At 23.3% G+C, this 22,252-nt stretch overlaps 1 protein-coding gene across 1 annotated transcript; it reads right to left on the bottom strand.

Moving 5' to 3' along the window:
• Positions 1-1,749: 1,749 nt before the first annotated feature.
• On the bottom strand, positions 1,750-16,270 carry LOC122849886 (uncharacterized protein DDB_G0288805-like). The gene is made up of 3 exons (XM_044148749.1): positions 15,306-16,270; positions 4,635-4,837; positions 1,750-3,308 (listed from the first exon to the last, which is right to left on the bottom strand). Exons 1-3 carry the CDS (start codon positions 15,430-15,432, stop codon positions 1,764-1,766), a joined length of 1,875 nt encoding a protein of 624 aa, XP_044004684.1. The 5' UTR covers positions 15,433-16,270; the 3' UTR covers positions 1,750-1,763.
• Positions 16,271-22,252: the final 5,982 nt, after the last annotated feature.

Below are 22,252 nucleotides of genomic sequence, written 5' to 3'. Positions count from 1 at the left end.
AATTATCATTCATTATAAAATTTTAACGTCATTTTTTTTTTTTTTTTGATCATGTTAATGTTAATGTGATCATTTGGATTAATACATGTTTTTAATAAAATTATTTTTCTACCAATTTGTCGATTACTGTCTTTGTTTTTTCAAAATAAAATTATTATTTAATATATATTTAATGAATAATTGAATGTAAATAATATTTGGTAATATTGAAAATGTTTTTTTTTTTATTGTCGATAGAGTGGGTAACTATTTCTAAACATCAAAATATTTATATTTTAAAAAATGAAAACATCAAGCTAGATGATTAAACAAATATTATTATTTTTAAATTAAACAAAGGAAAATTAAAACAATCATAAAGATAAGATTTAAAAAAAAATAAATAAACTTGTTAATAAATATTTTTTTAATGAACTTTGAGTGAATGACAGTCATTCTTTTGTTTTGTTTATTATCAAGAGACATTGTTACAAATATTATTTTTTCATATATACAAATATTTTATTTTGCAATTTAAGCAAATTTTCATCAAGCAGATAATTATCAACAGAAGTAAAAAAGCAAGCCATCAAATTTTGTTATTCAAGTAGTATTCAATTGGATATTATCTCTTTTTTTCTTTTTAGACTAGAATTCTTTGGCAAATTGCCAAGATAATAATAAAAAAAAATACAAAATTATTCACTCGTCGATTCTATCACCATAACGGTCTAAAAACTAAAAGAGTAAATTTAATTTTTATAATTTAATCTGTAATATTTTTAAATAAACAAAAACAAATGCAAAAAAATTTATTAATTTATCATTAAATCGTCAATAGTTTCATTTATTTAATTACATAACAATTATTTTTAATTTATTGATTATAGTTTTGTTTTTTTTTTTTATCTTGTTTTAACTGTACAAAAAATCACACTGTTTTTATTTTAAATATAAACAATTGAGTAATAATAATATTTACGAGTAATTACACATTGTCACACAAATAACTATACAATAAATTAATTTTCATGCATCTCTTGATTTATTCTGTACAGTTTATAGTTTTTTTTTTTTTGTTCGTTCTAATGAAATTACAAGAAAATTTATTTTATAAATTTTTATTATTTCTTTATCACTTTTCTCAATTTATTTATCGTTGTTAATTTATTTTTTAAATAAATACTCGACAATGAGAATAAACAAAAAACTTATTCCCAAGCAAAAAGAGAAATTCATAAATGTTTTTTTTTTTATTTTGAAGAATTCAAACACGTTTATCAAGATTAATAACGGTTCTCCAAAAATCAAGAATTTCAATTCAAATAATAACTCAACAGATTATTGAATGAACAACATGATAAATACAAAAAAAAAAATATATATATATTCAACAAATAACACAGGTTATTTTAGAAATTTTTCAACAAATATTAGACAAGAATTTGAAGATAGAAAAAAAAAAGAAATAATAAATAAATAACCACATGGACAAATACTGTCATGGCCAACTCTTAAATCTTACTTCTCCAAAATCAGTCGAGATAACAATTAAATATCAAAACATGAAACTAAATATATTATTAATTTTTTTTTTTATATATTATAAATTCTTTGTTTTTCGGTGTTTTAATTAAAGCATATCTATTTTTTTAATTTTTTTATTTCCACCTTGTAAAGAGTTTCTGAAAATTCTACCAAATAAATTTACAAAAAAAGAAAATAAAATATATATTTATTTGATGAACACAAATATGGTAGTTGACTATGTCTTTGGTCATGAATTATTTATAATTTTTTTTTCTCCTAGAAGCTCTTACACATGGTGGATCAATTTTTGATAATTGTTGTTGTTTTTGTTCTTTGGCCTTTAATGAAATTTCATGTTCATTGTCATGTTCACCACCCTCAAATAATCTACACATTTCACGTACTGGTAATGGTTTATTACCTCTATTAAGATCATGAAGTGATCTTGCTCTTTGTTTACCTTTTGGTGGTGTTTTATTAATTGATCTACCAAGATCTTCAGTACTTCTTGCAAGTCTACCACCCATTCTTGATAATGATTCAAATAATGTTAATTTTTCACGTACTGGTACATAATGATCAACTCTTTGACATCTTTCTAATAATTTTGCAACATCTTCTTCACATGATACTGTTGAATTATTCATTGATACTGTTGAATCATTTATTGAATTTTTACTTGATAAATATATTGATTTTTCTTTTTTTTCAAAACTATCATTAACACTATTATTTAATATTATTAAATTTTTACTATTTAATTCATTTTTTAATTGTGTTTCTTTATAATCTTGAAGTGTTTTTATTTCAGTACGTAAATTTCTTCTTTCTCTAGCACGACTTCTTCTTTCACCAGAATCAGTTCTAACAATTGTTATATTTTTATTTTTATTATTATTATTATTATTTATATTTTGTTTATTATTATGATTATTTTTATAATCTTTTTGTTGTAATAATGTTGATGTATCAATTGGTTTTATTGGTGGTAATTTAATATTAATTGAATCAACAGTATCATAATTTTTTTTATAATCATTATTATCATAATAATGTTTTTTAATTAATTTTAATTGTTCATATTTTGTTATATTATTATTATTAATTTCTTCAACTTTAGCTTTTCTTTTTTTAGCATCTTCTTCAAGTACACGTTTTGTTCTTGCTTCATTTTCACGTCTTCTTGCTTCTTTATAACGTTGTATTCTTTGTTCACTTGTTGGTGCAACATCTGATGATAATATTATTGTTGTTGTTGATGATGATATTGTATTACCATTCCATGTTAAACTATCATCACTACCCTCACTACTTTCACTACATCCCCATGTACGTGTTATCGTTTGATGTTTTGGTAATACTGGTATTATTGTACGATAATCATTAACAATATCTTCATCACTTGAATTACTACTTGACCAACAACGTAATTCACTTCTTGCACGTCTATGATGATCATCAATTATTGGTAAATTTATATTTTTATTATTAATATTTATGTTGTTTTTATTATTGTTGTTGTTGATGATGCTATTATTGTTGTTATTGTTATTATTAATAATATTAATATTATTATTATTTTTTTGTATATGTGAATCACTCAGCCAACAACGTAATTCACTACGTGAACGTCTACGTTGATGATCTGTTGGACTGTCTGGTAATGGTAATGGACCACGTGGACAAATTGTTAATATTTCAAGAAAATTTAAACATCTTTGTGCTCGAAATGGTGTTTGACGTACTAATTCAGCAGCAATTGCACGTACCCATGACCAATAAATTGCCTCTGAATCAACCTGAAATAATTAAAGGTAAATTAATAATTTTATTTTATTATTTTTTTTTTTTTTTTGGTTTATTTATTTGTCAGGGTAATTTATTTTCTATTGTTTTTTTTTTTCATGACTATTTGATTGTAAAAAATAACAAAAAATAAAGCAAAAATTGTCACAGCACCGTGACAGACGATTTCACTGTGGCTTAAATTCGAAAGTTTTCCCCAAGTATATCATGACGAAGAAGGAGTGATCATTGACGATGGAATTTAATTCGTTAACCAACGAACGAACCGCGACCAACGATTATTACTATTTTCAGCGGAAGTGAAACCAGTATATCTCTATCACCTCCTACTATTTTTCATTTTTTTATTTTTGAATTTCAATACTTGTTTGTCTATCTATGGCAACAATTTTTCTTGGGTGACAATTCAATGTATCTATTCCAGCCAACTATTACGACCTTTGTCTAGATTTTTTTCTTTTTTTTTTGCAGCCATTTGAAAGGCAAAAAAAATATAAATATAATTTGACCTCTCTAGGACAACTCTCACCAAGTTAAACAGTCGATTGCAAAGTTATAACATTATAATCAAATATAAAATAATAAAGAAAAAATGAAGACACATAATATTTAGCAAATTGACAAATTATAATTTATTTTTTTGTCATATTTATTTTACGTGGGAATAAAAGAAAAAAAAAAACCATGAAAATAATGTTGAAAAAGATTAAATATGTGTCATTAAAAAACAATGTTTTTTATTGTTATAATAACAAGATAAAAACAACTGCAATTTTCATGATGAAAAAATTAAATAAAATAGATTTAAATAAATATATTGTATAACATGTAGAAACTGTAGAATATAGAGAAAGGATTTTTTTTAATTTTTTCAAGTTAACACCATGCAATGATTATTTTAATTAAGTCTAGTACAATCATGATGATGATTATTTATATGTTAGTTTGCATACATCATCAAGTGAAATGATCGTGAAGTGAATGATCTCGTGAAAGTGTTTTTGCAGTAAATAAAAAAAATAATAATATTAAGTATTAAAATATAATATAAAGAACAACAAGAGATCGCGAGAAAGATAAAATAGTAATTAACATAAATTTACATTATGCAGTAAAATAATCTTCAACACTTTCAGACTCATTTTTATATATATAAACATATATACTAAATAAAAAATAATTTAAATTAATTAGATAACCAAGTGTCAAGCTTAAAAAGATGCTAAAAAATATAAATTTTCTGGTTGGAATATCCGGGGAAAAATATTCTAGCAGGAAATATATTTAATAAGAAAAAAAAATGATTAATAAACTCCTACCCAAAATGATGCCAATTGATCATCCTTTGAATTACTTAGTGTAAAACCAAGTGCAAGTGCATGGGGTTGACAAAGTCCTGATGATGCTTGTCGTAAGTTCAGTGCCCTCAATGCAAGTTTCATTGGTGTTCCTTCAACCCACAACCAGCCCATTCTGATCGATACCATTCTCCTTTCACCCAGTTCTTCAACAAACATTTCTCCTGAAAATAAAAATGACAATTAAAATATCAACAATGAATTATAAAACAATCATTAACGCATTCAGCATTTTATTACAATAAATAAAAATAAAAAAAAAAACTATTAATTCAAAGGAAAATAAATTTCCTGATTGAGTTGTAATTCAACACTTTGATGATTGTCTTAATTTGTTATAATAAAAATCATAATAAATAAACATAATTGAACAATCAAGTTGATGTTGTTTCTATGTAAATAAAAAATAATATTATTTTAACAAAAAATAATAATCAAGAATCAGCAGGGTCAATGAATTGAGTGACATCATCTAGTGGATTAATAAAGTAGAAAATAAAAATTATTATTTTTTTTTTTTTTCTCTTTTTTATCATTTTATTTATCGTACAAAGAGTGGGGACAAAGTGTGGGATTCTTGATAGAGGATTCAATGTACAGTTTCTCATTGTCTTTGATTTTTTTATTTTTAATCAAACTTGTATATATAGTTTTGTTGTTGATGAGAAACTTTGTAAATTAATTTCAAACATTTTGTAAGACACAGAGAAAATATCTCGTCGTTGTCATCATCGTCAATATGTATTTAATTTTTTAATTTAATATATTGACTGTTGTGTTGAAATATATTATGTTTTTTTCTGCTTTTAGTATTTATCATATTGACAACGATTAAATGATTATTTTATTATAAAATTAAATAGCGTACATAGCACTTTTAAAATTAAATAAAATTTACTCGTATTTATTTTTAATGTTATCTTGTAAATATTATCCACTGATTATTTATCACATCAGTAAATTCAAACTTTATTATTTTACAATTATTATCTCATGTCTATTTATGCGCAGTATTAATTTTTTTTTTTTTAAACTTTATAATATAATGTTATTTTTAATATTCAATTTTTGTCAATCGACAAAGTATTTTATATTAAATTTATATTTAAACGTCATGATAATTATTTTAGTCAGCTAAATAATTTGTGATAATATTATTCATCAACTTCCGGTTGATTTAAAATTTTATACGTGACAAATATAATTTTTTTTTTTTTTTTTTTTTCCATAGATAAATCATAATTTTTTTATCAACAATTTTATTATTATTATTTTTAATCATATTTTTTTTTTTTTAAATGTTTTTATTATCGGAATTTAATTTACGAGCTGGTTTGTCAGCATGATAAAAAATAAAACTATATATATAACAAGAAAATAAAATTAAACAAAGAATTTAAAAAACGGTAACGCTATTGGCACTCAATACGGGGGAATTTACGGGGACATTTATACAAGTTACGAGAAAATTTACGGTGAACAGAGCCACCGTTGTATGTGTAGGACATTGTGTGTGAAACCCGTAAATTTCCCCGTATGAGCGCCAATAACGATTTCGTTTAAAAAAATATATTTGTTCAAACGTATATATTTGCAAAATTTGACAGGGATAAGTTGACTAGAAAAATGATGAGTAAACTTTGTGAATATAATTTTACCCGGTTATTCATGTCAATAAAAAAAAAAAAAATCCAGTTTTTATTTAACAGTAAAATTATAAGTCATAATGTGTACGCTCGTCTGCCTCCTGTCACTCCTCGATTCGTCATTTTTTCAAACGGACCTCATCACATGTCCTTGCGTGCAAACATCATTTTTTTTTTTTCTTTAAATATTAAGGGTCTTTTGCTCTACCACAACAACCCTCTGCCTACATCTAGTAATAGATATTTTTTTTTCTTACATTTATTTAAAACAGCATATGAATTATTCATTTTCACCCTGCGTGGAATTTTTTTTTTTCATTTAATATATGTTATTCTATTTATTTTTTCTTTCAACCGATTGACCTCAATTTTTCACACTCATCCTTTTTTTTTATTTGAAAAATATTTTTACATATTTTATGCATACAAAGTTAATTTTTATAAATATACATTTTTTTTTCTTTCTAATTTTATGACTTGGTTGATTTTTTTATTATTATTATTTATTATTTTTAACGTGTCAAAGTCAAAATAATCGGGCGTGTCAAAGTTATAACCAGTTGAATGCGCATAAAATTTAATTGAAATTTGTTATAATATTTAATTTACAATAATATTGTGGTAATTTTTTTTTTTTCAATAATTATCGATAAAAATTAAATAAACCTGTCCATTATATGTTGTTTGATATAATATTGATTTTTTTTTTTAATGTCATGAATTGTATACCCGGAAGGAAGTGACTCGTGTCCGCGCAAGTAAAGTGAAAGTGACAGAAATTCACATAGACAAAGAGCAAATAAATAAATAACGCAAATAAAGATAAAAAAAAAAATAAAATTATATTTATACTGGGAGATGAGAAAAAAGAGACATTAAATGTAGCTTGTATATAAATTGTTTTATTTTTTTTTTTGTTGAATGTATGAAAAACTCGTGCGACAAAAATTGAATGAGACGCGGTGGACCAGTGTCAGTTGTCACGAAACCGGAAGTTTAGGGTCAGGAAGGGAAACTAAAATAGTTGCTGCATTATGAACAAAGAGATAAAAAAATTAAAAAAATAACTGTCCGGAAATAATCTCAGTTGTCAATGTCAAAACGTCAGCTTTCAAAAAAAAAAAATCATGAAAAAAAAACCGACAATTAAAATTAACTGTAAAAATAACAATTAATAATTAAAAAATTTTATTAAAATATATATTTCAAGCTTGAAAATAATTGTTTAATTAGAAAAATAAAAATATAAAAAATTTCAACTTAATAAATCGATAAATTATAAATTTTAATTAATGAAAATTAAATTTTTAAATATTGCAAAATTGATAGTTATATTACAAATTAAATAACAATAATTATAATTGAATAAATTTATTGTTATATCGTCATTTTACTTATTCAATTTAGTATTAATTAAACATAAAATTTGTAACATGTAATATTAAATATAATAAATATAAACTGGTTTTAATAACTCGGTTACGAGTTCACAACTGAATTACCATGTTATTATTAATATCAGATTATTATAAATTTTTTTTTTTATTTGTTGATGTACAACAATTTGTTTTATAACTTGATATGATAATTATATATATTAAATAAACATATATGGCATTGTTTATGACTTTAAAATAAAAAAAAATAAAAAATAAATTACGTTATGAGGAACACAGTGAATGAAGAAGAATAAAATTACTAAAAAAAAAAAATAAATCAAATAACAAGTGTGTGTTCTTCACTTAGCTAATTAAAGGCGAGGCACCGTTAGAATGCATTCACGTAATAATACATACAACTGTACCTGCACATTTATATAAACACAAGTAGTGCAACATTTTTTTTTTTTTGTTATTACCAAAGTGCAACATGGTTCGTTGCATTTTTACCTGACTTGTATGAAAATTTTCTACGAAATTATTTATTTTCATTTCTCCTTGTTACAAAAAAAAATAAATAAATTGATAAAAGAAAAAATTATATGATTTGTGTGTCGCAATATATATTTTCATTTGAAAAGTAAATTTTTTTTTTCTATATTTGTTTATAAATCTGAAATTTAATGGATTGGAATGTAATATTCTTTGATAGTCGTTTTTTAGATAAAAAAATTTAACGCTTTTTTAACGAACTCTTTTGAGGGTTTTTTTTTTTTATATCGAATTAAAATCGTTCATCTATAACATCATAAAAATATTGATATATATATTTCAATTAAAAAAATTTATTATTTGTTATTTTTTATTTGAAAATAAAATAAACATAAGCCTAATTTTATTTGTACAGATGCAACTGTGCAAAATGAATATATGAAGAAAAAAAAAAAAAAATTCAAAAGAAGATATATCAAAACGGTTATGTATTATTGTTGTTGAGTATTTATAAAAGACGCAGCATCATTTATCAATGTTTTGGAAAAAATTTTATGGGCGGATCAGAGAGATAGACGTATTATTTTTTACAAAGAATAAATCTACTACTGGGTAACACTAAAATACATTTATAAATATTTTTTCTTTCATCAAAAAAATTGTCCTACATTCCAGTGAAAATTATCTAAAGTCGGGAATCTATATAGCATTAGGGAAACTTGAAGATTGAAAAGTAAATATATGGTTAGTATTTTTTTTTTTAAGGATCAAAAGAGAGTCATTTAAAATCCATTAGGATTTTAAATAAAATTATTATTATCTTTCTGAACAGCTGGAGATACGCTGGCAAAAAAAAATTGATGGAATAATTTTGTTGAATGAAAAATTTCAGTAGCAGACAAAGAGAATAAAAATAAATTGTAAATTAAATATATAAAGCAAAATTTTATTGTCGACAAATAATAAAAATAAACGTTAATCATAGAAAATTATAGGCAAAAAAAAAAATATAAATAATAGTGAAAGTTAAGTGTAATTGTAAAAAAAAAAAAAAAAAAAAATACAAAGCAAAAAAAAAAAGTGACAAAATAAAAGAAATAAAAATTTTAATTTAAATTCGTTGATGCGAAACATAACACGCAGTCTAACAAATAAATAATATTTCAGTTATATCTCAGCAGGTAATTTTCATTTTTTTATTCTTTAAAATTATAATCATTTACTCGACATAATTACACTTTGAAAAAATGAAATAGCAAAATGCAAGGACATTTTCAAACAATGTATTTCAACACGTGCGTTTTTTTTTTTTTCTCATTTCTAACTGGCAAATTTGATGTCAAATATAAATACAATAAAAAAATATATATCTACTTATAGTGCCTTCTAAATACCAATCACTCCCCTCTAGTCTAAATTTCAATGGCTTTGTCACTATAGGGTCGAATTAAAGTCATAGAATTTCTTTAACGTCCAACCTGTATTTTTACTTTTTGCTCTTTAATACTTTTCATTCCTTTACAATTTTTTTTTAACCAACTAATGTAATCATTTTATATAAAAAAATTAATTTCATTTCATTTATAGATTGTATAATTTAATTTAAAAAATTACGTAAATATATTTCGTATATTTTTTGTTGAAAAAAATAAATTTTTTCTATTTTAAATTTTTTTTATAAATGTCGAAGAGTGAATAATTAAAATTTATCAACATATTAATGAGGATAAATTTAAAATAAAGACACTCTTTTTTTTTTTAAATAAATATGAGATGAATAAAAAGGTTGAATTTATTTTATCGAAAATGGTTAGTCGAGCAAGTAACAAGTCATGTCGTTGGTGGGTTGATCAGCTTCGATGCTTCGTCTAAACGTCACTTAAAAAACTTTCTAATTAAAACCTCTTCACTGTTGTGCTATGTATATTCTATATGCATTTATGTTTTACCTGTCCATGTCTATACATCTTAAAACAAGCTATTATTAGCAACAAAATAATAATGTCAATTCAATAATCAAAAATTTAACAACCATTTTAAGAAAGTTTTGTAAAATTTCACTTGTTGTAACTGTTGTTTTGTAACATACTTAAATTTTTTTTAAATATATATTTTTCATCAAGAGAGGATAAATAAAAAACAAGTATCAACTTAATGATGATGAGTTGGAAATTTAATAACATAATTATTATAAATTAATAATTAAGTTATAAATTAAGTTGATATTTAAAAAAAAATATTAACTATTCATTTAATTATAATTATCGGGAGTTTAAAAATAAAATAAATTTAATTAATATTATATAAAAGACATAAATTTGTTTTTTTTTTTAAATTGAATATTTTTTAGCCATGACACAAGAAGAAGAAGAAGAAGAAGAGCAACAACAAATGAACAAAAAAAATGTGACGAAAGAGTGCTGATTAAACATTTCATTGAATTTATATTTTATAATATATGATGACCGTATTATATTTTGCAGGTGGTAAGACATTGTGTGTTATGCAACCCCCTCATTATTCCAATGAGACCGGAACCATAAATTTTATAATCCACAAGAGTAGCCAGTAGCCAGTCTCCAGCTGAGAGACCATATAAGAAAAAAGGGTTGAATAAGAATTTTTAAAAATAAAAAAATCATACATAAAACGAGCCAAGTTCTTGACAATAATAATAAACAAATATATTTTTTTTATTCACGTTTTTAACACCCTACATTGTTGCACACTTACAAACTTCTTCAAGTGTTACTTCAAAAAGAAGAAGGAAAAAAAAAAAAAAAAACATTATTTCCACCTCGAGCGACACTCACAATGCTACTCGTCTTCTTATGCTTAAACACTTAACAACAATGAAAAATAACTGAGTAGTTTTAATGAAAAAGAAAAAAAAAAATAATAAAATGTAACATCATTGTATATTGAAAAGTAAAAAAAAAAAATATAAAAACCAGTTTGCAAGTTTGTGAAAAGATAAATTATAATTTCTCAACTTTCTATGAATTAAAAATAGATAAGAAACAAAAAATATTATAATTAAATTCAATTAAAAATGTGGAATAAATGAGAGTATATAAATATAAAATTATTTGAAAGATCTAGTTTTATAAAAACCAGCTTATTTTATTTTTATTTATTTTATTATTTCTATAATCTATTATTCGAATGGCCAAGAAAAGAAGATTTAAAAAAAAAAAAAAAACGCCTAAATATCCACCCCTTGGCCACAAGATTTGGGGCGAGTGTGGCTAAATAAACAAACGAATGGAAATCAAATTGCACGAGTTATATAAATGTAATAGAATATCAAAAAGAAAAAAAAAAAATTTATAAAATACATAATTAAATAAATACCAGAAAATATAAACAGGGTCAAGGAACCGGTTTTCAATAATTTCATAAATATTCTTGTGTATAATTTAACCCAAAAAACAAGGTGTCAACTCAACCACAAAAATAATCATAAACTAACAGCTTAATGATTATTTTTTTTATTTTTAATTTAATATTATTTACTGTTTTTTATTAATAAGGGATTTTTTGTTTTTTTTTTTGTCTTATCGTTAAGGAGAAATTTAAAAGACGTTGACTCATTTTTATCCTTAGTTAATTTACTGATACTTTAAAAGAGTTTATCAACTTTTAAAACAAATGGCTTTTAAACTAGCTGGACAATCGTCATAAAATTTGACCACAACATGTAAAACTATTTAACGAATCTTATCTATATATTTTTATCAAATTCTGATGACAATTTAGTTTGATTTAAACTTCCTCAATTGATTGTACATTTTAGTTTTTTTGATGAGAATTTTTAAGAAAGAAAAAAAAAAAAAGGGGGCCGTTTGATTTCTAGCATTGGTTTGAAAATAAAATATTATTTTGATACTATATATTAATATTGTTATATATTTTGTATTTTTTAAGTGTAAGTTTGGTCCTTCAGACAACTCAATCATTTACCATCGTGATATACCTATGCCCCGCTGTGAGTCAGATCAAGATAACATTCTCGCACGATTTTTCTACCATTATGCAACAGCTGGCCATCAAGGATTTATCTACCATTAGATGACACATTTAAACGTTGAAGAATCCCCTTTAATATTTTATATTTTTATAGTATTTTTTATATATTTTTTACCCTCTCAGTTAAAAAACCGTACGATGAAAAGCTATTTTAAGGGATCCAAAAATATAGCTTCATTTTTTTTTTTTCACATGCTTCCATTTCAAGGGGAGATTTGCATTCTTAAATAAATATATATTTTTTTTATAGCTTTTTTCCTTCTTTCTTTATTAATATTTTTTATTCATATACCGTGAAATTTCTCTTTCAATTATAAACCCCATTGATTTTATGGAAATAATAAAATAATCAATCATTCGTCTTTATGAAATTATTTTTTCATGTTTAATTATTTATTTCAAAATTGAAAGTATCAATCTTGTGTGGGATTTATTTTGATGATTCATAATGACAGACAATAATTTACAAAAAAAAAAAACCTACAAGATTACATGTTAAATGACAAATTTTGATGATTTTTAAAAATATATTTAAAAAAATTTTAAACTTGTTTTTTAATGTATTATTCACCGCAATGAAACCAGTTAATTTTCTAAACACCTTGTCATTTGGCATTATGCAAATAAATTATATTTTAAAATAATAATATAAACAGTAAAATATTTTAAATTACATCCAATTTGGCTGAGAATACATCGTCATTTGACAAAAGTGTTAATTTAAAAAAAAAAATAAAATAAATGATGGAAACGAGTAGATATATTCATGAATTTGTTTGCACCAGGACCAGTTGGTCACCATGTTTATTTTTGAAGCATTATCATTACAACTGAGATTCTGGTTTTGGAAAAGAAATCGAAATTCTTACAAACAATTTTGGCAGTTTATATATACACCAGCAAAGGTGAAAGCATATATACATTCCCCTCAATACAAAATAAAAAATATAAATACTTGTAATTTTCATTTTACAATTTTATATTTTCATCAAAATAGATATTCTGCAATTCATGATGGACATTCAATTAAACTGACACCAGGATATAATCATCATCGTGCTATAATTACACAGATCTTTAATGATTATTACTATGTTATTATTATTATTTTTTTATATATATAAAATAGGCCCAACCCTGTCATTAAAGACGACTCACTCTCTATCGACTATTACTTCGTTTCGCTTCGATTACTTTTTACAAATTTAATGTTCAAATAACTATTCAAGTGTAATTCACTTGAGGGATTTCGAAAGCTTAAAAACATATTGAAAATAAGAGTCGTAATATTATTTTGTAAGTTAAAAATTAATTGATAGAAAAAAATTGAATGAAAAATAAATATTCCAATTACATCTAATCTGTTTATAAAATTTTAGGCAGTCTATGAATTTTTTGATTGGCTTGAAAAGCTAAAAAGAAGAAAGATAATGGCTCTTTTTTATTGATCAAAAATATATTTTTGAACAAGCAGGACAATCATGTAATTTTGTCGCAATACTAATCTATTTACACACTCAGTCCCTTAATACTAATTTGTGGTAAAATTAATAAATTAATTTGTCCTTCAACCAAGCATATCCACTGTCATTTAGTTATACCATCAACGTTGCTACTGCTCGATTGACAGTGACAAAACATGTGTTTCACATCGCTGACTATTACCTCGAATAAACCTTAGATATAAATAATTTTTTTTTTTTATTTTTTAAAATACTTCAAATCATCTAGGTCAATTGAAGTTGAATAAAAAATAAAAAATGTATTTAAAAATTATTCTGAATTTTTAATAAATACTAAAGGTCAGCAAATAAATTGTATTGGCAAAAAAAAAAAAAAAAAAAAGAAACATTAAAAATAAATAAATAAATATCAATTTATTTAAATTGAATTCACTCATTAAATGAGATCTTATTAAATATAATAAATATAAATACAAGGACGTAAAAAAACATGCATATTTTTTTTTTTTTTAAATTTTTATTAGTGGACGTAACACACAAGCATGATGTTCTACTTAAACTTTGGACATAGCGGAATGCTTCTGATGGTTAACCCAGTTTCACAAAAATAACATAAAAAAAAAATCCATATAAAAAACTATAAAAAAAAATATTATAGATAAATAATAGTAAAAAAAAATTATTGTCAAAGTTTAGTTTGTAAATTTATAGAATAAAAAATAAAATTTCCATCAGTGGCTGATCGTTAAAATTCTTTTATTTCTAATACAAGAAGTTATTTTTTTTTTTCTCACAGCTAGTTGCTGGAGGCTGGAAAAATAAGAGAAACCGATTTTGTGTGTTAATGTGTGTATCGAAATGATAGAAGAGTCGAAACTGATGGGGGAAATATACACTGGGTCAAAGCAAAACGGAGCAACGCCCTGACCTCTCTTTCTCATTTTTATTTTTTTATATTGCTTACTCTCTTTTTTTTTATTATTATTATTTTTATATCACTAAGCAAAATATATATAAAAAGATATATCTAGTGTACATGAAACATCACATTGATGCTTTAATAACTCATTCGCCATTTTTAAGTAGACTTCAAGTTTTAAAACTCGAACAATAACAATGAAAATACATTTATAAATAAATAATTCAACCAACAAGATAAGAATGAAATGAAAAAAAAAAAAAAAAAATACAAATTGAGGGGATAAATAAAGAGAATGTATGTGATAATGTATGAATGCATCTTGCGGAAAAATCCCCTGAGTCAAGAGTTGCATGTCTGGATAATTTTTTCAAAGGGGCCATCGAAAATAAAAGAAGAAAAAAAAAAAGGCTGGATAAATTTGTTGATACACCCCAGTGAATTGAAAAACGACTGTTAAAATAGTCTCTATAGTAGACAAAACACGAAATAAAACGAAAAGAAAAGTTTAAATATTTAAAAAAAAAAAAAATTTTAATTTGGGTTGATTTGTTTTTTTTTTTTTTACAACAATCTTGGCATGAAATTTAAACAGAATAACTTGTTGCTATGTTATGACACTCAATTAAGGTGTTTATAATAAATGTAAATAAAAAAATATTAAATAATTATAATAATATTATGAATAATAAATAAAAACATACCTCGAATTTTGGTGTCTTGCTGATCAAAAGATGGTACACGTGGGTGATTTTGCTGTCCTGGTTTTTTCAGCAAAACACCCACGACTTGTGGTGCCATCATCATCCTGACTCGGTGAATAAACAACATAAACACCCACAAAAATTATAAGTGAAATAAATGACAATCTCACTTTTACTCAACAACATAATCCATTTTGTTTTTGTTTTTTTTTTCTTCTTTCTTCTTTTTTAAATCATCACTCTTTTATTTTCTCAATTGTAATCCGATAAATAAATAAAAAAAAAAAAAACAACCAAAACAAATTGTGCACTATTATTGAAGTGATAAAATCACGTTATCGATTATTTCATGATAAATAATAACGTCAACTTTTACTTGACAATATTGACCTTGATTAACCATCAACAACTTGAATTGAATTTTCATTGAAAATTAAATCGTGTCTCATGTCGTTTTATAATTGTCAACAAAATTATTTCACAATAAAAATTACACGATATTATTCTACAATTCCAACAATATAATAAATTGATAATGGAATTTATTATATTATTAAACGTCAATTTTTAAAATTAACTCACACACAAAAAAAAAAAATAAAAAAAAAAAGAGTAAACGGAAATATGTACTGAGTATACAAATTTTTTAACAGTTGTAAAACTGCTTCAGCTTCACATTTCTCATCAGTTTTATTTTTTAAATAAAAAAAAACTCAATGGTTTTTTTGTATTCAATGATGATGACAATAATCCAACGGAAGTAACTCGATACCCCTTAATACACACAATGTTTACTCAAGTGATCCTAGACAATTCACATGCACACATCACAACAAATAATATTAACAACAAACCATAAATATTTTTCATCAATATACTACACTTGAATACTATTTTAATAATTTTCCAGTAATAGTTTAACAATTCACCACGCAAATTTTAAAAAAAAAAAAAAAAAAAAAAACCACTATGAGTCACGTTAATTTAATTGAAATAAATGAAGATAAATTATTTTTTTCAATGATGATTAATTTTCGTTTAACTGGAAAAGTGAGAGGATTGAGAGAAAAAAAAAAATAAATTAAAAAAAATAGTATATTTTTGAGGAGTGCAGTGTGTTTATTGTAAACCCGGCGTACGACTGACCGACAAGCGGAAGAGTGTCGACTCGGTAGTCGAGACTTATCCCCTTCTCTTATTTTATTCTCTTCCCGCCATTACACCCTTCTCTTGTCTCTATATACTCTTTTTATTTAAACCGACAAGTTATTCGTACTCTTTTTAACTGATGTATTTGTTGTCTCACTTTTATTTAACCAGACGTGTATTTGTTGTTTCAATAATACTCATGCACTGTCAGCTTGATATTGCACACATTACACACACACACAAATATAATCATTTTGGTACTATGGTATTTTTTTTTTTTTTTTTTCAATTTTCAATACTCAAGTTGGCTATGTATATTTTACTTTTGCCATTTTAGCTTCTGGTTTATTTACATGTACGTTTTTAATGCAATGCAGTAGACGGATTTGGATTTTCTTTGAGCTATCAAATTTTATGTGTTATATTTCTAAAAATATATCCGCAAGTTTTATTTTTTATTAATTTAAATTAATATTTTTTTTATAAATTTATAATAATTATTTTTATTTATTTATATTTATTTATCGTTTTTATATTAATTTATTTAAGCAACAAAATAAATAATGAATCAATTTTTTTTTTAATTTTGTTTAATTATTATTAATTAATTAAATAAGTTGAGTGAATAATTTAATTGATAAATTTTTGATTGATTATTGTGGTTGAAATATCATGATGATTTTAATGCTTGTTATAAAGATATAGTCTTTAGCATGTAGGTGAATTGATGAGATAAAAAAAAAATCAACATTTATTCAATTGCAGTTATTGTTTGAAAATTGTTAGTACATTGTGTATTGTACAGCAATATAGCCACTTTATCGTTATTCACAACACCATCATGTTTATGTGCTAGAATTTTATGTTTTATTATTATTATATTAATATTATTATTTCTATTTATAAAATGTGTGTGATGTTTTTTTTTTTTGTGTGAATGGTTTTCTCATTTTTGTCTTCAAGTAATTACACTTGTATTTTTATATTATTTTTCAAACTGAAGATCTTGTCAAAGACGTTAATTATCTTTTAATTCATTAATTGTTTATAATTACAAAACCTTGAGTATAAATATTTTTATGTTTTTTAAATTAATAAAAAATATTTAAGTCGAGTAAAAAACGTTTATTTTTTATTAATCAAATTAATTTATTTAATTAATTTTTTTTGTTATATAAAAAATAGATTTTTTACTATAGTTTAAATTATTAAATTTAAAAATCAAAGGGCAAAATGGATTTGAAAAAAATTGAGTAAAGATTTAAAAAATGTGTTGTGACACTTCATGCTTGCTAATCTAATTTGGAAATTTTTTTTTTTTTTTTTTCGTAGACGCATGTCTTTTGATGAATAATACAAATGGAAATTCCATTTTCGCACCCTATACCGCAACTCATTTCTGACAAGAGGACCTTTCACATTTTTTTATTTTTTTTTTCTAGTATTTTTCAATAGTCTTCCTGGGTATAGAGAAATGCAACACAAATCTTGCTCAATGCACAGCAAGGGGGGTTACAAAAATAAAGGTGATACCCGATTCTCCAACTGTTTGATTTTTTTTTTTTTTTTCTTTTTGACCCTGTCTTGTACATGTGTTAATGTGCATTATAGTATTTCTTTACCCCATCAGAAAATAAAACTTGTGGCTATACAGTTTTACTCACTGGAAAATTATTTCTTGAGAAAAATAAAAACAGATGGTTCAAGTAACACACATACATCATTGACAAATGGAAAAAATAAAAATAAAAAAGAAAAACAAATCAGAGAAACTGAGAGTATAAATATATATAAAAATTCTTTTAAATTTAATTCCTTTCTCTTGAGAAATAAAATTAAAGCAAGAAAAAAAAAAAGTAATTAATGTAAAAAATTATTTGGATGGACATCGAAAGTTTACTCATTTCTAGTAATTTGTCATACACAGTTTTCACAACTACTTTTTATTTCTAGAAAAAAAAAAAACTTGTACAGTGGAATAACCAGATTTTTGTGTTCATTTTATTTTTTAGTTTTAAGACATCACGTATTTGGGGTAGAAGAAAGGAGCTTGTGAAAATATCTATATCCGGCTTAAGGGGTCGAGAACTCGAGAGTGAAGAGTTGTGTATATCTCACATATTCACGTATTAAATTTATATATATATTTTTAAGTATATGTTTCTATATTTACAATGCATAAATATATGTGTTATTATATGCTGAATTTATAATTCATGTGGCAATTTAAGTGTCGAGGTGAGAAAATATTATACACACTTGTAAAATCGACAATATAATAAATGTAAAATAATTTGATAGATAACACACTGATAAAATCAATTTAAAAACATTTAAAATCACGTATTAATTACATATAATTAAATTTCAAATAACAACTTTAAATAAAATCAAGTCAATTAAAATTATAAATTTCTTTTTTAAATTTTTTACAACTATATATATATTTCTCTTAAAAATTTCATTTTTAATTAATTTATATTCATCAAAATAAATCATTATTATTAAAAAAAAAAAAATTATTTAATGGTTTAATAAATTAATATAATTAATTATTTATTAATTTATATTATTATAATAATTTTATTATTAATAGTTTTTAAAAAATGAGTAAAGCAATTTTTTTTAATAAATAATTTCATAATGATTTTAAATCTCGTCATTGAAATAATATTTTAATTTTTTTTTTACAACTCAATGCTATTTGTTTTAATAATAATCATTGTTTTAAATAATTTTTTTTTCTACTGAAATGATTTTTATAAAAAATGGACACAAATTATCGTCAATTTGAACGCGAGACAAGTTTAAGTCACGGGGGCGAACAAATTAGGAACGAGTTTAAATGAGACAATATATATATTTGCTAAGTACACAGAGTGATGATGAGACAAGGAATTTTTTTATTCGTCATTGGTCTGACCATTATTATTTTTTTTTGCTGTTTATATTATACTATATGATAAGTCTTAATTTACATGTTCATTTAAACAGTGTCATGCTATTCACTGAAGTGAAAATGAAAAAAAAAAAAACCAAAATTATCTGCATCAAGGCGTATTTACAATATAAAAATATACACCCATCATCATTAGTGACTAATTTTTACTTAAATTTTTATCATTTGCTATTTTTTTTTTTTTTAAACATATGGTATTTTGCTGGATTCCACTTTGAGTCACATTCGTTTTAATTTTTTTTTTATTACTTTTCTAATTTTTTAAGATATACTCATTTTATTATTTTTTGCTTTATTCAATTTTTCGTTTTATATTTTTTCGTTAAATTTCAAAAGTCAAGTAGTTTTGTCTACCCTCAAACACAAGGTGAGATTTTGACTTTTTAAAATGAGTGTAATCAAATGAAAAAAAAAGAAAAAAAAAATATGTAGAGTGTTTGAAATAAAATGCAGCATGATTGATGTTTTAAAAATTATTTTTTTATTTAGCATAGACAAGGAGAAAAAAAAAAAAAAGAAATAAAATTAGGGGAATATATAGAGAATGTGCGATAAAATAAAAATGCATCTTACGGAAAAACCCCCTGAATCAAGAGCCTCAATAATGTCGAACCCAAGAACATCAAGAATAAAAAAAAAAATAAATTCAATTCAAATTTTTCCAAGGGGAAGTAATTTTTTATTAACAATAGAAATCGAGTTCACATGGATTGGGTGACTTATTGCTGACTAAAATTAGGTCTTGTATGACACTCTATTAATTCCATTTATAAGCCTCCAAAAAAAAAAAAAAAAGATATTCAAAAAGAATAAAAAAAAAACCATTTTGATAAATGAATAAAAATGATAGATTTATTCTAAATAAACAAACTCACTTTGTATATCTATAAATTGAGTTTAAAAAAAATATATTTGCTTGACTATATTAACAGTGGCTAAGCCTAGTAATAACTATAATAATATAAAAAAAAAAAAAAAAAAAACCATATTCAAATATAAAATAGAATGAACATAACACATAGCAAATCCAATGCAAAAAAAAAAAAAGGTGCGCGTGTTGGAAGATGACAAACAAGGGCTTGGCAAATATTTATTTATCCTTTTATTTATTTATTAATATTTTTTAACATTATTATTATGTTATTTGTTGTTAAAAAAAAAAAAATGAACAACAACAATGACTCAAATATAAACTTGATAAAAGAAAATAAAAAAATTGACATTAGGAATCACTTGTAAGAAAATGACCTTTAAATTATTTTGATGAATCGGAAAGTATCATATGCATTGGTGTTGAGAAATTGTGGGTCAAGTACTACTTGAAGAAGGCGACATTTACCGCATGTAACCTCGGAATATTCGTAAGTCATTCAATAAAAAAAAAAACCACGTGAATAAAATTAAAAATATTAAAAATTGTGGCTATTTTGAAAATTTAATTTTATGCATTTTTTTAATGATTCTATTTTTTTTTTTTGTTGCTATTGCTATAAGTTGAAATGAATTGTCGTTTTTTTTTTTTGTATTACCATAAAATGTGTGTATTTTTATTTATGATTTTTTTCCAATGATTTTGAGGTATTTACCACACGGTAGTCCAGAAAAGAGGTAAGAATATCCCGTTACAGGCGGTTAGCCCAGATACCCAGGATTACGAGCGTGAATTTTTAATCGTAAAGCACCTTCTCTGGTAAGTATGCATTGTATATTTATTATTTAGTTTATTTATCAACATTTTGAATTACTAGTCTTCATAGCATCCTTGACGAATGACCAACTTCCTTATTAAATTTTTTATTTACATTTTATGATTGCCATTGTTTTTTTATTTTTTCATTAATTTTTTATTGAAATAATTTTTTTTTTCTATTAATAAATTAGTCAGACTATTTATGAATAAATAAATAAATATTATTCAATTGATTTATTATCATTTTGAATATATAAATCAAGAAAAAAAAAAAATAATTCAATTTTATAAATATTATTTTTTACTTTTTTCTGTTTTATTATTTATAGATTGGTTTGTGAGGAAAAAATTTGTGAATATTTTTACGATTTTTTTTCTTCTTTTTTGTGTAAATATTATTGCTTAGATATGAATTAATAATTAATTATCATTAACAGGTGTTAAAATATGGGTTAGTATGTTTTATAAAAAACAAAAAAAATAATATGTTTATAAGGATATAAAAATTTAAATAACAAAGAATAATTAATTTTTTTTTTTAGTTTAGATTTTTTTTGTTTTTGTTTATGGTATGTAGACAGACATTGAATAAAAATGGTAATATTTTGTGGTGAAGGAAATAAATAATTCTTGAGTGCACAGTCTAAGTTTTAAAAATTAATAAAAAAAAAAGTTTTTGCGGTTTTTTTCATTGGATAAAAACGAGTTAAAAGATATAGAAAAAAATTTGAAAAAAAATAAATGTTTAAAAATAACTGAACCAATGGAAAATATAGAAAAAAAAAAAATTCGTAAACAGGATATTTCTATATATATTTTTTCTACTTTTAATTTTTCTTGTTTTTGTTTTTTTTGCAAATAAAAAATTTCAGGGCATATAATGAAACATAAAATGAGTCAAAAAGAATTTTTCGGTATTCGTTATTTTAACATGTAAAAAAAATTAACATCTTTCTTGAAAAAAAAAAAAATATATATTTAGTTTAGCAAATATTTATAAAAAAAAAAAGAATGCAAATTTAACGATGAGAATTTTTTTTTTTTAAACCATAAAATTTTTAAATAGAATAAAAATTGTAAATAAAAATTATATATTTTTTTTTTTTTACTACATGTGACTCAACAACGTGTCTGTTAAATAAAAAAACC

Source organism: Aphidius gifuensis, linkage group LG2 (assembly GCF_014905175.1).
Source record: "Aphidius gifuensis isolate YNYX2018 linkage group LG2, ASM1490517v1, whole genome shotgun sequence".
Taxonomy (NCBI): domain Eukaryota; kingdom Metazoa; phylum Arthropoda; class Insecta; order Hymenoptera; family Braconidae; genus Aphidius; species Aphidius gifuensis.
This window is presented reverse-complemented; position numbering and strand designations above follow the sequence as displayed.

Coding starts and splice junctions, on each gene's coding strand:
- LOC122849886 (XM_044148749.1), bottom strand. CDS start 15,432: ATGTTGTTTATTCACCGAGTCAGGATGATGATGGCACCACAAGTCGTG. Junction 4,838..15,305: donor GCAAGACACCAAAATTCGAG/GTATGTTTTTAT, acceptor TTTTATTTTCAG/GAGAAATGTTTGTTGAAGAA. Junction 3,309..4,634: donor ATCAATTGGCATCATTTTGG/GTAGGAGTTTAT, acceptor TAATTATTTCAG/GTTGATTCAGAGGCAATTTA.